Here is a 13,009-nt window from a genome sequence, read left to right as displayed (position 1 = left end):
TTCTGTCGTTCTGGTCGGTCCAGCTCAGTGTCTGTTTAGCCATCTTTCTGACAGTTTCCTGTCGTTCGGTCGGTCCAGTTCAGTGTCTGTTTAGCCGTCTTTCTGACAGTTTCCTGTCGTTCTGGTCGGTCATGTCAGTGTCTGGTTAGCCATCTTTCTGACAGTTTCCTGTCGTTCTGGTCGGTCCAGTTCAGTGTCTGGTTAGCCGTCTTTCTGACAGTTTCCTGTTGTTCTGGTCGGTCATGCTCAGTGTCTGGTTAGACATCTTTCCGACAGTTTCCAGACAAAGGGATATACATTTTCTGTTCAAGAATTTGTGTCGTTTTTTCTTAGCTTTCCTCCTCTTATTACCTCCGTTTGGCAACATCCTTTCTTTCTTTCCTTCCATCTGTTAATTCTGACAAAGTGCTTGTAGAAGGATAATAACCTTCCGCTCCATCAAGAAGGTCTCTGTGACATGCTTTCATGTTTTCATTGTTGAGAGTCAAGTGAAAGCAAAGTCTTACCAAGAGCTCCCAATATACTACAAAACAATAACCATATGCACCTTCTTAATCAATGTTTCCATTTTTTGTGCCTATGACTGCAATGAAATCAGAAGACATACAGATTCACCAGGTCTATGTTAAGATATTACAGGACAAAAGTCATTACTTTCCTGGAGGCTCCTTCTAACGAGGCAGATGTTGTAATCAGGAGTGCATTGATTTGGATCAGAGTATGATCAGTGTGAACCAGTCAACATCATGTACAAGATGGCTTAGCAGTCAGACATCTTTGTTTTTGTCATGTCTGTTTTTTTTCTTCTAAAGTATTTCTATTTACCTCCGAACTGGATTACCTCAACTGAAGCTAGCTAGCTAACTAGCTACCAGCTATCAGCTATCAGTCGGCTAACCTTTAGCTCGGAAAGCTCTCGCCAGTTCGTACAACGTGTTTCAAACCAGAGCATACCGGACCTATTTTTCTCTCCATATCCCCGGATTCCTACCGCAAACTCTGAACCCTTTCATCTGGATCATCAAATCAAATGTATTTATAAAGCCCTTCTTACATCAGCTGATATCTCAAAGTGCTGTACAGAAACCCAGCCTAAAACCCCAACAGCAAGCAATGCAGGTGTAGAAGCACGGTGGCTAGGAAAAACTCCCTAGAAAGGCCAAAACCTAGGAAGAAACCTAGAGAGGAACCAGGCTATGAGGGTCCTCTTCTGCTGTGCCGGGTGGAGATTATAACAGAACATGGCCAAGATGTTCAAATGTTCATAAATGACCAGCATGGTCAAATAATAATAATCACAGAAGTTATCGAGGGTGTAGCAAGTCAGCACCTCAGGAGTAAATGTCAGTTGGCTTATCATAGCCGATCATTAAGAGTATCTCTACCGCTCCTGCGGTCTCTAGAGAGTTGAAAACAGCAGGTCTGGGACAGGTAGCACATCCGGTGGACGTGAGAGTGCATCATCTGTCGATCTGTTTGAGCGGTATGCAAATTGGAGTGGGTCTAGGGTTTCTGGGATAATGGTGTTAATGTGAGCCATTACCAGCCTTTCAAAGCACTTCACGGCTACGGACGTGAGTGCTACAGGTCTGTAGTCATTTAGGCAGGTTACCTCAGTGTTCTTGGGCACAGGGACTATGGTGGTCTGCTTGAAACATGTTGGTATTACAGACTCAATCAGGGACATGTTGAAAATGTCAGTGAGACACTTGCCAGTTGGTGTGTCCGTTTATCCTTATTCCTTCTTTTCTCACTCTCTTTTCTACTTTTGCCAGCTTTCTTCTCCCTCTTTCTCACTTTGACACAAGCTCTCCCTTTCACAGACAAGCTTTCTGGCTCATAAAATCTTTCTGTAAACCCCCCATTTTTTGCACCACACTTGGTATGTCAATCTCCTTCCCCCTCTCATTTCACCCTATTTTCTTGTCTCCTTCTTTCCTCAGTCACCCCCTCTTCCCCCCTCCTGTGCTCCCCCTCTTCTCTCCACGCTTTTTCTCACACACATGGGGAGAACAGAGGGCTCAGTGTGTGACGGGTGAGCTGTGGGGACGGGAGCGGGTGTGAGGGGGCTTTAAGAAGGGAGATGGAGAGCGACAAAAGTGCCCCGGCCAGAGAGACATACGTGTGTGTGTGACACTGGAGACTAGATGAATAGCCCGGCATTGAGCTCCTCTAGGGAGCTATTGGTCGAAGTGTGTTACTCTCCTTGCTCTAGAGCTCAGGTGGGACCCATCACACACGGTGAGATGACAGAGACACTGCCAGGTCAAAAGCTTCCCTTTCACTGCTTCCCTGGCCACCCACTCGTCTAGAGATTTCACTGTGATCTGGACTTGCCAGGATCTTTCTGTTTTAACCATGGCCAAATTCAGCCAGGCCCTGCAAAATTCACATGGAGAAATGTCAGTAACAAGCTCTTATCTCAGTCTGAGGTGTTTGTGTGGGAGTGTGTGAGTGTGCGTTTTGAGTGAGAGTGTTTTGTGTGTGAATTTTGTGTGTTTGTTCAGTCTGTTGGAATGTGAGCGTGTTTTTATGTCCAAGAATGGATCGTCTGATTTGGTGTTGTGTTTTTGTGCGCTTGCATGCATGCTTGACTGTGATTGTGTTAACTTGTGTGTGTGTGGCACAGCGCCAGCCCCTGTGAACAGCCCCTCTTTGTGGACACAGGAAGTATAGTGATGGTGGTGCTATAGCTCTCCAGAGACTCCACTAGATTACACCTCACATATTACCAACACAACGCCCCCTCAACACAGACAAGAACCAACTTCTAAACAAAAACCACATAAACAACAATCCAGCAGCACAAACAACCAACGCTAAAGTATCAATGCAAGAGACACCAAACTCGATGCAACTCCCCCACAACACTGCAAACCAATCAAAACAAAGCACCACCTACTCACTGCCACAGTCATACTCTGGACCTAGTTTTGTCCCATGGAATAAATGTTGTAGATCTTAATGTTTTTCCTCAAAATCCTGGACTGTCGGACCACCATTTTATTACGTTTGCAATCACAACAAATAATCTGCTCAGACCCCAACCAAGGAGCATCAAAAGTCGTGCTATAAATTCTCAGACAACACAAAAATTCCTTGACGCCCTTCCAGACTCCTTCTGCCTACCCAAGGACGTCAGAGGACAAAAATCAGTTAACCACCTAACTGAGGAACTCAATGTAACCTTGCGCAATACCCTAGATGCAGTTGCACCCCTAAAAACGAAAAACATTTGTCATAAGAAACTAGCTCCCTGGTATACAGAAAATACCCGAGCTTTGAAGCAAGCTTCCAGAAAATTGGAACGGAAATGGCGCCACACCAAACTGGAAGTCTTCCGACTAGCTTGGAAAGACAGTACCGTGCAGTACCGAAGAGCCCTCACTGCTGCTCGATCATCCTACTTTTCCAACTTAATTGAGGAAAATAAGAACAATCCAAAATTTATTTTTGATACTGTTGCAAAGCTAACTAAAAAGCAGCATTCCCCAAGAGAGGATGGCTTTCACTTCAGCTGTAATAAATTCATGAACTTCTTTGAGGAAAAAATCATGATCATTAGAAAGCAAATTACGGACTCCTCTTTAAATCTGCATATTCCTCCAGGGCTTAGCTGTCCTGGATCTGCACAGCTCTGCCAGGGCCTGGGATCGGGAGAGACACTTAAGTGTTTTAGTACTATATCTCTTGACACAATGATGAAAATAATCATGGCCTCTAAACCTTCAAGCTGCATACTGGATCCTATTCCWACTAAACTACTGAAAGAGCTGCTTCKTGTGCTTGGCCCTCCTATGTTGAACATAATAAACGGCTCTCTATCCACCGGATGTGTACCAAACTCACTAAAAGTGGCAGTAATAAAGCCTCTCTTAAAAAAGCCAAACCTTGACCCGGAAAATATAAAAAACTATCGGCCTATATCGAATCTTCCATTCCTCTCAAAAAAATTGAAAAGCGGTTGCCGTAGCAACTCACTGCCTTCCTGAAGACAAACAATGTATACGAAATGCTTCAGTCTGGTTTTAGACCCCATCATAGCACTGAGACTGCACTTGTGAAGGTGGTAAATGACCTTTAAAATGGCGTCAGACCGAGGCTCTGCGTCTGTCCTCGTCTACTAGACTTAGTGCTGCCTTGACACCACATTCTTTTGGAGAGACTGGAAACCCAAATTGGTCTACACGGACAAGTTCTGGCCTGGTTTAGATCTTACCTGTCGGAAAGATATCAGTTTGTCTCTGTGAATGGTTTGTCCTCTGACAAATCAACTGTACATTTCGGTGTTCCACAAGGTTCCGTTTTAGGACCACTATTGTTTTCACTAATATATTACCCTCTTGGGGATGTTATTCGAAAAACATAATGTTAAACTTTCACTGCTATGCGGATGACACACAGCTGTACATTTCAATGAAACATGGTGAAGCCCCAAAATTGCCCTCGCTAGAAGCCTGTGTGTCAGACATAAGGAAGTGGATGCTGCAACTCTTCTACTTTTTAAACTCGGACAAAACAGAGATGCTTGTTCTAGGTCCCAAGAACCAAAGAGATCTTCTGTTAAATCTGACAATTAATCTTGATGGTTGTAAGTCGTCTCAAATAAAACTGTGAAGGACCTCGGCGTTACTCTTGACCCTGATCTCTCTTTTGACGAACATATCAAGACTGTTTCAAGGACAGCTTTTTTCCATCTACGTAACATTGCAAAAATCAGAAATTTTCTGTCCAAAAATGATGCAGAAAAATTAATCCATGCATTTGTTACTTCTAGGTTAGACTACTGCAATGCTCTACTTTCCGGCTACCCGGATAAAGCACTAAATAAACTTCAGTTAGTGCTAAATACGGCTGCTAGAATCCTGACTAGAACCAAGAAATTTGATCATATTACTCCAGTGCTAGCTTCCCTACACTGGCTTCCTGTTAAGGCAAGGGCTGATTTCAAGGTTTTACTGTTAACCTATAAAGCGTTCACGGGCTTGCTCCTACTATCTTCCGAGTTGGTCCTGCCGTACATTCCTTACGTACGCTACGGTCACAAGACGCAGGCCTCCTAATTGTCCCTAGAATTTCTAAGCAAACAGCGGGAGGCAGGGCTTTCTCCTATAGATCTCCATTTTTATGGAACGGTCTGCCTACCCATGTGAGAGACGCAGACTCGGTCTCAACCTTTAAGTCTTTACTGAAAGACTTATCTCTTCAGTAGGTCATATGATTGAGTGTAGTCGGCCCAGGAGTTGTGAAGGTGAACGGAAAGGCTCCTGGAGCAACGAACCGCCCTGCTGTCTCTGCCTGGCCGGTTCCCCTCTCTCCACTGGGTATCTCTGCCTCTAACCATATTACAGGGGCTGAGTCACTGGCTTACTGGTGCTCTTTCATGCCGTCCCGGGAGGGGTGCGTCACTTGAGTGGGTTGAGTTACTGACGTGATCTTCCTGTCTGGGTTGGCGCCCCCCCTGGGTTTGTGCTGTGGTGGAGATCTTTGTGGGCTATACTCGGCCTTGTCTCAGGATTGTAAGTTGGTGGTTGAAGATATCCCTCTAGTGGTGTGGGGGCTGTGTCTTTGGCAAAGTGGGTGGGGTTATATCCTTCCTGTTTGGCCCTGTCCGGGGTTTCTTCTGATGGGGCCACAGTGTCTCCTGACCTCCTGTCTCAGCCTCCAGTATTTATGCTGCAGTAGTTTTATGTGTCGGGGGGCTAGGGTCAGTTGGTTATACCTGGAGTACTTCTCCTACTTATCCAGTGTCCTGTGTGAATTTAAGTATGCTCTCTCTAATTCTCTCGTTCTCTCTTTCTTTCTCCTCTCGGAGGACCTGAGCCCTAGGACCATACGTACGGACTACCAGGCATGATGACTCCTTGCTGTCCCCAGTCCACCTGGCCTTGCTGCTATTCCAGTTTTCAACTGTTCTGCCTGCGGTTATGGAACCGCACCTGTCCCAGACCTGCTATTTTCAACTCTTAATGATCGGCTATGAAAAGCCACCTGAATTATTCATGATTATTATTTGACCATGCTTGTCACTTATGAATATTTTGAACATCTTGGCATAGTTCTGTTATTCCACCCGGCACAGCCAGAAGAGGACTGGCCACCCCCATAGCCTGGTTCCTCTAGGTTTCTTCCTAGGTTTTGGCCTTTCTAGGGAGTTTTTCCTAGCCACCCGTGCTTCTACACCTGCATTGCTTGCTGTTTGGGGTTTTAGGCTGGTTTCTGTACAGCACTTCGAGATATTAGCTGATGTACGAAGGGCTATATAAAATAAACTTGACTTGACTTGACCATGCCAGCCTTAACTTATCAGCAACACATGGCTGTTCAAAAAAACAATGTACGTTGAAGTCGGAAGTTTACATACACCTTAGCCCAAGTACATTTTAAACTCAGTTTTTCACAATTTCTGACATTTAATCCTAGTAAAATTCCCTATTTTGGTCAGTTAGGATCACCACTTTATTTTAGAATGTGAAATGTCAGAATAATAGAGTGAATTTATTTCAGCTTTTATTTATTCATACATTCCCGTGGTTCAGAAGTTTACGTACTAATTGAGTGTATTTGGTAGCATTGCCTTAAACAATTTAAACTTGGGTCAAACGTTTCAGGTAGTCTTCCACAAGCTTCGCACAATAAGTGGGGTGAATTTTGGCCCATTCTCCTGAAAGCTGGTGTAACTGAGTCAGGTTTTCAGGCCTCCTTGCTCGCACCGCTTTTTCAGTTCTGCCCACAATGTTCTATGGGATGGAGGTCAGGGCTTTGTGATGGCCACTCCAATATCCTTGACTTTGTTGCTCTTAAGCCACTTTGCTACAACTTTGGAAGTATGCTTGGGTCATTGTCCATTTGGAGACCCATTTGCGACCAAGCTTTAACTTCCTGACTGATGTTTTGAGATGTTGCTTCAATATAGCCACATAATTTTCCTCACTCATGATGCCATCTATTTTGTAAGTGCACCAGTCCTCCTGCAGCAAAGCACCCCCACAACATGATGCTGCCACCCCCGTGCTTCACGGTTGGGAGGGTTCTTTGGCTTGCAAGCATCCACCTTTTTCCTCCAAACATAACGATGGTCATTATGGCCAAACAGTTCTATTTTTTGTTTCATCAGACCAGGGGACATTTCTCCAAAAAGTACAATCTTGTCCCCAGGTGCAGTTGCAAACCGTAGTCTGGCTTTTTTATGGTGGTCTTTCGGAGGCAGTGGCTTCTTCCTTGCTGAGCGGCCTTTCAGGTTATGTCGATATAGGACTCGTTTTACTATGGATTTAGATACTTTTGTACCTGTTTCCTCCAGCATCTTCACAAGGTTCTTTGCTGTTGTTCTGGGATTGATTTGCACTTTTCGCACCAAAGTACATTCGTCTCTAGGAGACAGAACGCGTCTCCTTCCTGAGCGGTATGACGGCTGCGTGGTCCCATGGTATTTATACTTGCGTACTATTGTTTGTACAGATGAACGTGGTACCTTCAGGCATTTGGAAATTGCTTCCAAGGATGAACCAAACTTGTGGAGGTCTACAATTTTTTTTCTGAGGTCTTGGCTGATTTCTTTTGATATTCCCATGATGTCAAGTAAAGAGGCACTGAGTTTGAATGTAGACCTTGAAATACATCCACAGGTACACTTCCAATTGTCTCAAATGATGTCAATTAGGCTAATTGACATCATTTGAGGCTATCAGAAGCTTCTAAAGCCATGACATCTCTTCTGGAATTTTCCAAGCTGTTTAAAGGCATGGTCAACTTAGTGTATGTAAACTTCTGACCCACTGGAGTTGTGATTAAGTGAAATAATCTGTCTGCAAACAATTGTTGGAAAAATTACTTGTGTCATGCACAAAGTAGATGTCCTAACCGACTTGCCAAAACTATAGTTTGTTAACAAGAAATTTGTGGAGTGGTTGAACAACAAGTTTTAATGACTCCAACCTAAGTGTATTTAAACTTCCGACTTCAACGGTAAGTGAAGCACCACCACATTGAACACACTACCACAGCTGGAGCAGGAGCTGGTAAGATACAGTATTTATAGCACAGTGTGTGTGTGGTGGTTCCGTGGTGGTGGGGCTTGCCCTGGGTTAGAGTTGTTTGGGTTAGCGGTGGAAGGGAATGCACTGGAGGAACAGATGTCTCTGTCTGATCAGCATAGCAAGAGGAAGAGCTGGGAATGTGTCTTGTTTTGGAACCATAAGCTGAGAAAAGTTGGTGAAGTGTTTTGTTGTAGAAGTGTGAGACTAACCACATTTCCATCCAACCATTTCATGCGGATTAATTACCGGGCTAAAAAAGTCCCGACCTGGCTGATAGACACATGAAATGCTGGTACAAATTTCTAAATACCGACAGACAATTTGTTTGTAAGACATGGTGGGATCTTTTTGTGTTTGTAAAATTAAGAAATGGCAGTGGAAATGCCTTCATGCGCAAATATTTATATAACCATCTTATCGAAGGTAACTTGGGAGTCACGCGATGGTATGTTGTGTGGTCCTCGCACTATGACTCAGGACAGCATGCAGTTTATTAGGCTACAGATTAAATCAATTATGATGAATTTCACAGGGTAATGAATGTGCTTGATACTCCTTTCCAATAAATATCAAGGGTCTTATTCTGGTGACATGATGATTGTTGCTTGGCTGCAGTTTGACAAATACAAATAATATCGCTGTTATCCATAATAATGTAGCGACCCGCACAGACAGCTGTGTGTTATGTGTTAGGCTAGTAGGTGGTTGTGTTGTACTTACCAGTACCCAGTGTTCGCGGGGTCCGACATGCCAATCAACCTGCTATCTGCCAATCACGGGAATGCCTGGAATGTTCTGATGCCGGGCATCGTGGCGGTTGGCGGAGTGGCGTGGAGGGGGGTTGGGCAGGGGGYTGGAGCATTGGAAGTTAAGACCAGGTTTAGCCATTGTTCTCTCTCTTACGTCTGGTCTTCACAAGAGAAGGTCACGGTTGTTTTATAGGGTATCCTTCATTTATTTGGCGTGGGCTACGGCCAAACAGTAGCCTGTGTGAAGTTGGGTTAATAAACCGTAAATTCGTAAACTCAATCCTCTGTCTGGACAATTGTTCCTTTATGATCTAGTCAGGTCATTACAATAACATCATAATGTAGGTAGCCTACCCGCATTGTATCTGCGAGCTGTTGGCTAGAGCGCATGTGCACATTTGCTTTATAATGCAACAGTTTTTGTGACGAAAGTATTAGAAGAGTTGAAAATACTATGGAAACCGAAATAACTTGGGAATTTTATGGCAAAAGTTATTTTATGTGCACTATGTCATCACGCACAGGCTTTTATTTGCAAAAAGTCCGTTTTCTGGAAATTCATCTCTGGTTGGAAAAAGCTAATATTTTATGCAGATTTGAGAATATTTGCATGAAAATCTTTTGCAAATTGGATGGAAACATAGCTGCTGGCAGCATGATTTCAGTTGCTCTGCATAAGTGTCTGTCTGATACAGTAAACTTCTATCCATTAACATCTGCATGCTTATTGGACAGCCCAGAGTCTCCAGACTGGTCTCCTCTGGGAGTGACTAGGGAACGCAGTAGGTCTGCTAAAGAGATTATTAAACAGACAGACGGACATAGGAGAAGATCTGATTGGTGGTAAGGTCATTTCGGAACTGGGACTCCTGGGGTTAATCTTCAGACAGAGGAAGAAGGATGTCATGCTGCTAACCTCTACTCCTCATTCCTCTAGTTTCTGTTGCTTGTCATTTTATTGACTCTCTTATTGACCTCTTTCCTCCTCCTCTGTTTCTCCTTCTCTGTTCCGCTTTCTCTTTCCTCCTCTCCTTCTCTTTCCTCCTCCTACTCTGTTCCTCCTTTTCTCTTTCCTCTTTCTTCTTTACTCCTCTCCTTGCCACTTGTCATCCTTTCTGTTCATCTCTTTCCTCTCCAGGTAGTCGCCCCACTGTGCAGTATATGTCCTCTCTGTGTGAGCTGCCACAGGCCCTGCAGCCCTACTACATCCAGGGCTATGTCCTCACCACCCTGCATCCCATCATCCTCTCTGTTGGACGCACACGATCCCTGCCCTTCAGCCTGCTCTACCGAGCCATCCTCACCCGCCCACGACCCAGGTACCAGACACATATACAGGCAAGAGCTGCCTTTCCAGGTAGATATGGCCCCAGTTCTAGAATCAGTTTGAACTGTTAGGGAGGTAAAACACACACTGACCTGAAATCTGAGTCGAGGCCTAAGCCGTCACAACAACCCCTAAAGGTATCCTCTTCCCAGACTAAACAGTTCAGAAGAGTTGGTGCATATATTATGGAAACATTTTGTGACATATTTTTGTTTGTTTTGGACTTTGGTGAGGGTTTTTTCAGCTGTTCGGGGCACACATTTTTTTCTGGAGACAAGCTGAAGTTCGGAGCTGAAGTCTACGCCCCTTCGTCTGTGATTGGTCAACATTAGGGATTCTGTTGTCATTCAGTGATAAACGACTCATTTTCATGCAAATTATTTCATTGAGGAATACTGCACCAAACATCTTAGTTAGATGTCAAATTGCGTGACTAAGATCTTGGCAAAAGCACAAAAATGTATGACAGATTTCTTGAGTTATCTCCTATTTAATTCAGACTATTTTGAGGAAGCGTATACTGGTTACGGGGTCTCAAAATGGACAAACGGTACTATTGCCGCTTTTTTCTCGTTTTTCAAGCGAAGGTCTTTTGTTCTGTTCAGCTCGACGAGTTGGGCTAGGTGCCAGCTGAACTGAAGCATGCTGACGCCTTAACCCCCCACCCAACCCATAATGTATCTGAGTTCAGTATTGAAACATGCCACCCAGCCTTAACCCAACCAACCTGGGAAATAAACTCAGCAAAAAAAGAAATGTCCCTTTTTCAGGACCCTGTCTTTAAAAGGTAATTCGTAAAAATCCAAATAACGTAACAGATCTTCATTGTAAAGGGTTTAAACACTGTTTCCCATGCTTGTTCAATGAACAATAAACAATTAATGAAAATGCACCTGTGAAACGGTCGTTGAGATACTAACAGCTTACAGACGGTAGGCAATTGTCACATGTATGAAAACTTAGGACACTAAAGAGGCCTTCTACTGACTCTGAAAATCACCAAAAGAAAGATGCCCAGGGTCTCTGCTCATCTGCGTGAACGTGCCTTAGGCATGCTGCAAGGAGGCATGAGGACTGCAGATGTGGCCAGGGCAATAAATTGCAATGTCTGTACTGTGAGACGCCTAAGACAGCGCTACAGGAAGACAGGACGGACAGCTGATCGTCCTCGCAGTGGCAGACCATGGGTAACAACACCTGCACAGGATCGGTACATCCGAACATCACACCTGCGGAACAGGTACAGGATGGCAACAACTGCCAGAGTTACACCAGGAACGCACAATCCTTCCATCAGTGCTCAGACTGTCCGCAATAGGATGAGAGAGCTGGACCGAGGGCTTGTAGGCCTGTTGTCTGGTGAGGACCTGCCTTACATCACCGGCAACATTGTTGCCTATGGGCACAAACCCACCGTCGCTGGATCAGACAGGACTGGCAAAAAGTGCTCTTCACTGACGAGTCGTGGTTTTGTCTCACCAGGGGTGATGGTCGGATTCGCGTTTATCGCCGAAGGAATGAGCGTTACACCGAGGCCTGTACACTGGAGCGGGATCGATTTGGAGGTGGAGGGTCCGTCATGGTCTGGGGCGGTGTGCCACAGCATCATCGGACTGAGCTTGTTGTCATTGCAGGCAATCTCAACGCTGTGCGATACAGGGAAGACATCCTCCTCCCTCATGTGGTACCCTTCCTGCAGGCTCATCCTGACATGATCCTCCAGCATCACAATGCCACCAGCCATACTGCTCGTTCTATGCGTGATTTCCTGCCAGACAACAATGTCAGTGTTCTACCATGGCCAGCGAAGAGCCCAGATATCAATCGCATTGAGCACGTCTGGGACCTGTTGGATCGGAGGGTGAGGGCTAGGGCCATTCCCCCCAGAAATGTCCAGGAACTTGCAGGTACCTTGGTGGAAGAGTGGGGTAACATCTCACAGCAAGAACTGGTAAATCTGGTGCAGTCCATGAGGAGGAGATGTACTGCAGTACTTAATGCAGCTGGTGGCTTCACCAGATACTGACTGTTACTTTTGATTTTGACCCCCCCTTTGTTCAGGGACACATTATTCCATTTCTGTTAGTCACATGTCTGTTGAACTTGTTCGGTTTATGTCTCAGTTGTTGAATCTTGTTATGTTCATACAAATATTTACACATGTTAAGTTTGCTGAAAATAAACGCAGTTGACAGTGAGAGGACGTTTCATGTTTTGCTAAGTTTAGGTGAATGATAGATGTAGCTGCATATTTAATGCCGTGTCAGTGGGAGGTCAGAATTCTGTTTAAAACTTCTTATGGCTGCATCCCGCTACCGGGATCGATATGACAACAGCCAGAGAAAGTGCAGGGCGCCAAATTCAAACAACAGAAATCTCATAATTAAAATTCCTCAAACATACATGTTTTTTATATCATTTTAAAGGTATTCTTGTTGTTAACTTCTCACGAGTCACCAACCCTGATCCGGTAGCACCCCCCACCCCCCACCCCACTGAGTAGCATAGCTAGCATAGCGTCACAAGTAACTTGTAGCATCTAAATATCATTAAATCACAAGTCTAAGACACCAGATGAAAGATACAGGTCTTGTGAATAAAGCCACCATTTCAGATTTTTAAAATGTTTTACAGGGAAGACACAATATGTAAATCTATTAGCTAACCACGTTAGCAAAGGACACGATATTTTTACTCCCAACAGCTTTTTCCTGCGTCAGTAGCTATCACTAATTCGACTAATAAAAAAATATATATAGCCACTAACCAAGAAACAACTTCATAAGATGACAGTCTGATAACATATTTATGGTATAGCATAGTTTTTTTGGGAAAATGTGCATTTTTCAGGTATAAATCACAGTTCTACATTGCAGCTGCAATCTGAAATAGTG

At 44.4% G+C, this 13,009-nt stretch overlaps 1 protein-coding gene across 1 annotated transcript in view; it reads left to right on the top strand.

Moving 5' to 3' along the window:
- The first annotated feature begins 9,930 nt into the window (after positions 1–9,930).
- Positions 9,931–13,009, top strand: part of LOC111959886 (raftlin-2-like) — an 18,734-nt gene continuing 15,655 nt past the window's right edge. Inside the window, exon 1 of the mRNA XM_023981722.2 lies at positions 9,931–10,107. Coding sequence (XP_023837490.1) covers positions 9,950–10,107 — 158 coding nt within the window. The 5' untranslated portion in view covers positions 9,931–9,949. The remainder of the gene's footprint in view (positions 10,108–13,009) is intronic.

Source organism: Salvelinus sp. IW2-2015, linkage group LG36, assembly GCF_002910315.2.
Source record: "Salvelinus sp. IW2-2015 linkage group LG36, ASM291031v2, whole genome shotgun sequence".
NCBI lineage: Eukaryota > Metazoa > Chordata > Actinopteri > Salmoniformes > Salmonidae > Salvelinus > Salvelinus sp. IW2-2015.
This window is presented reverse-complemented; position numbering and strand designations above follow the sequence as displayed.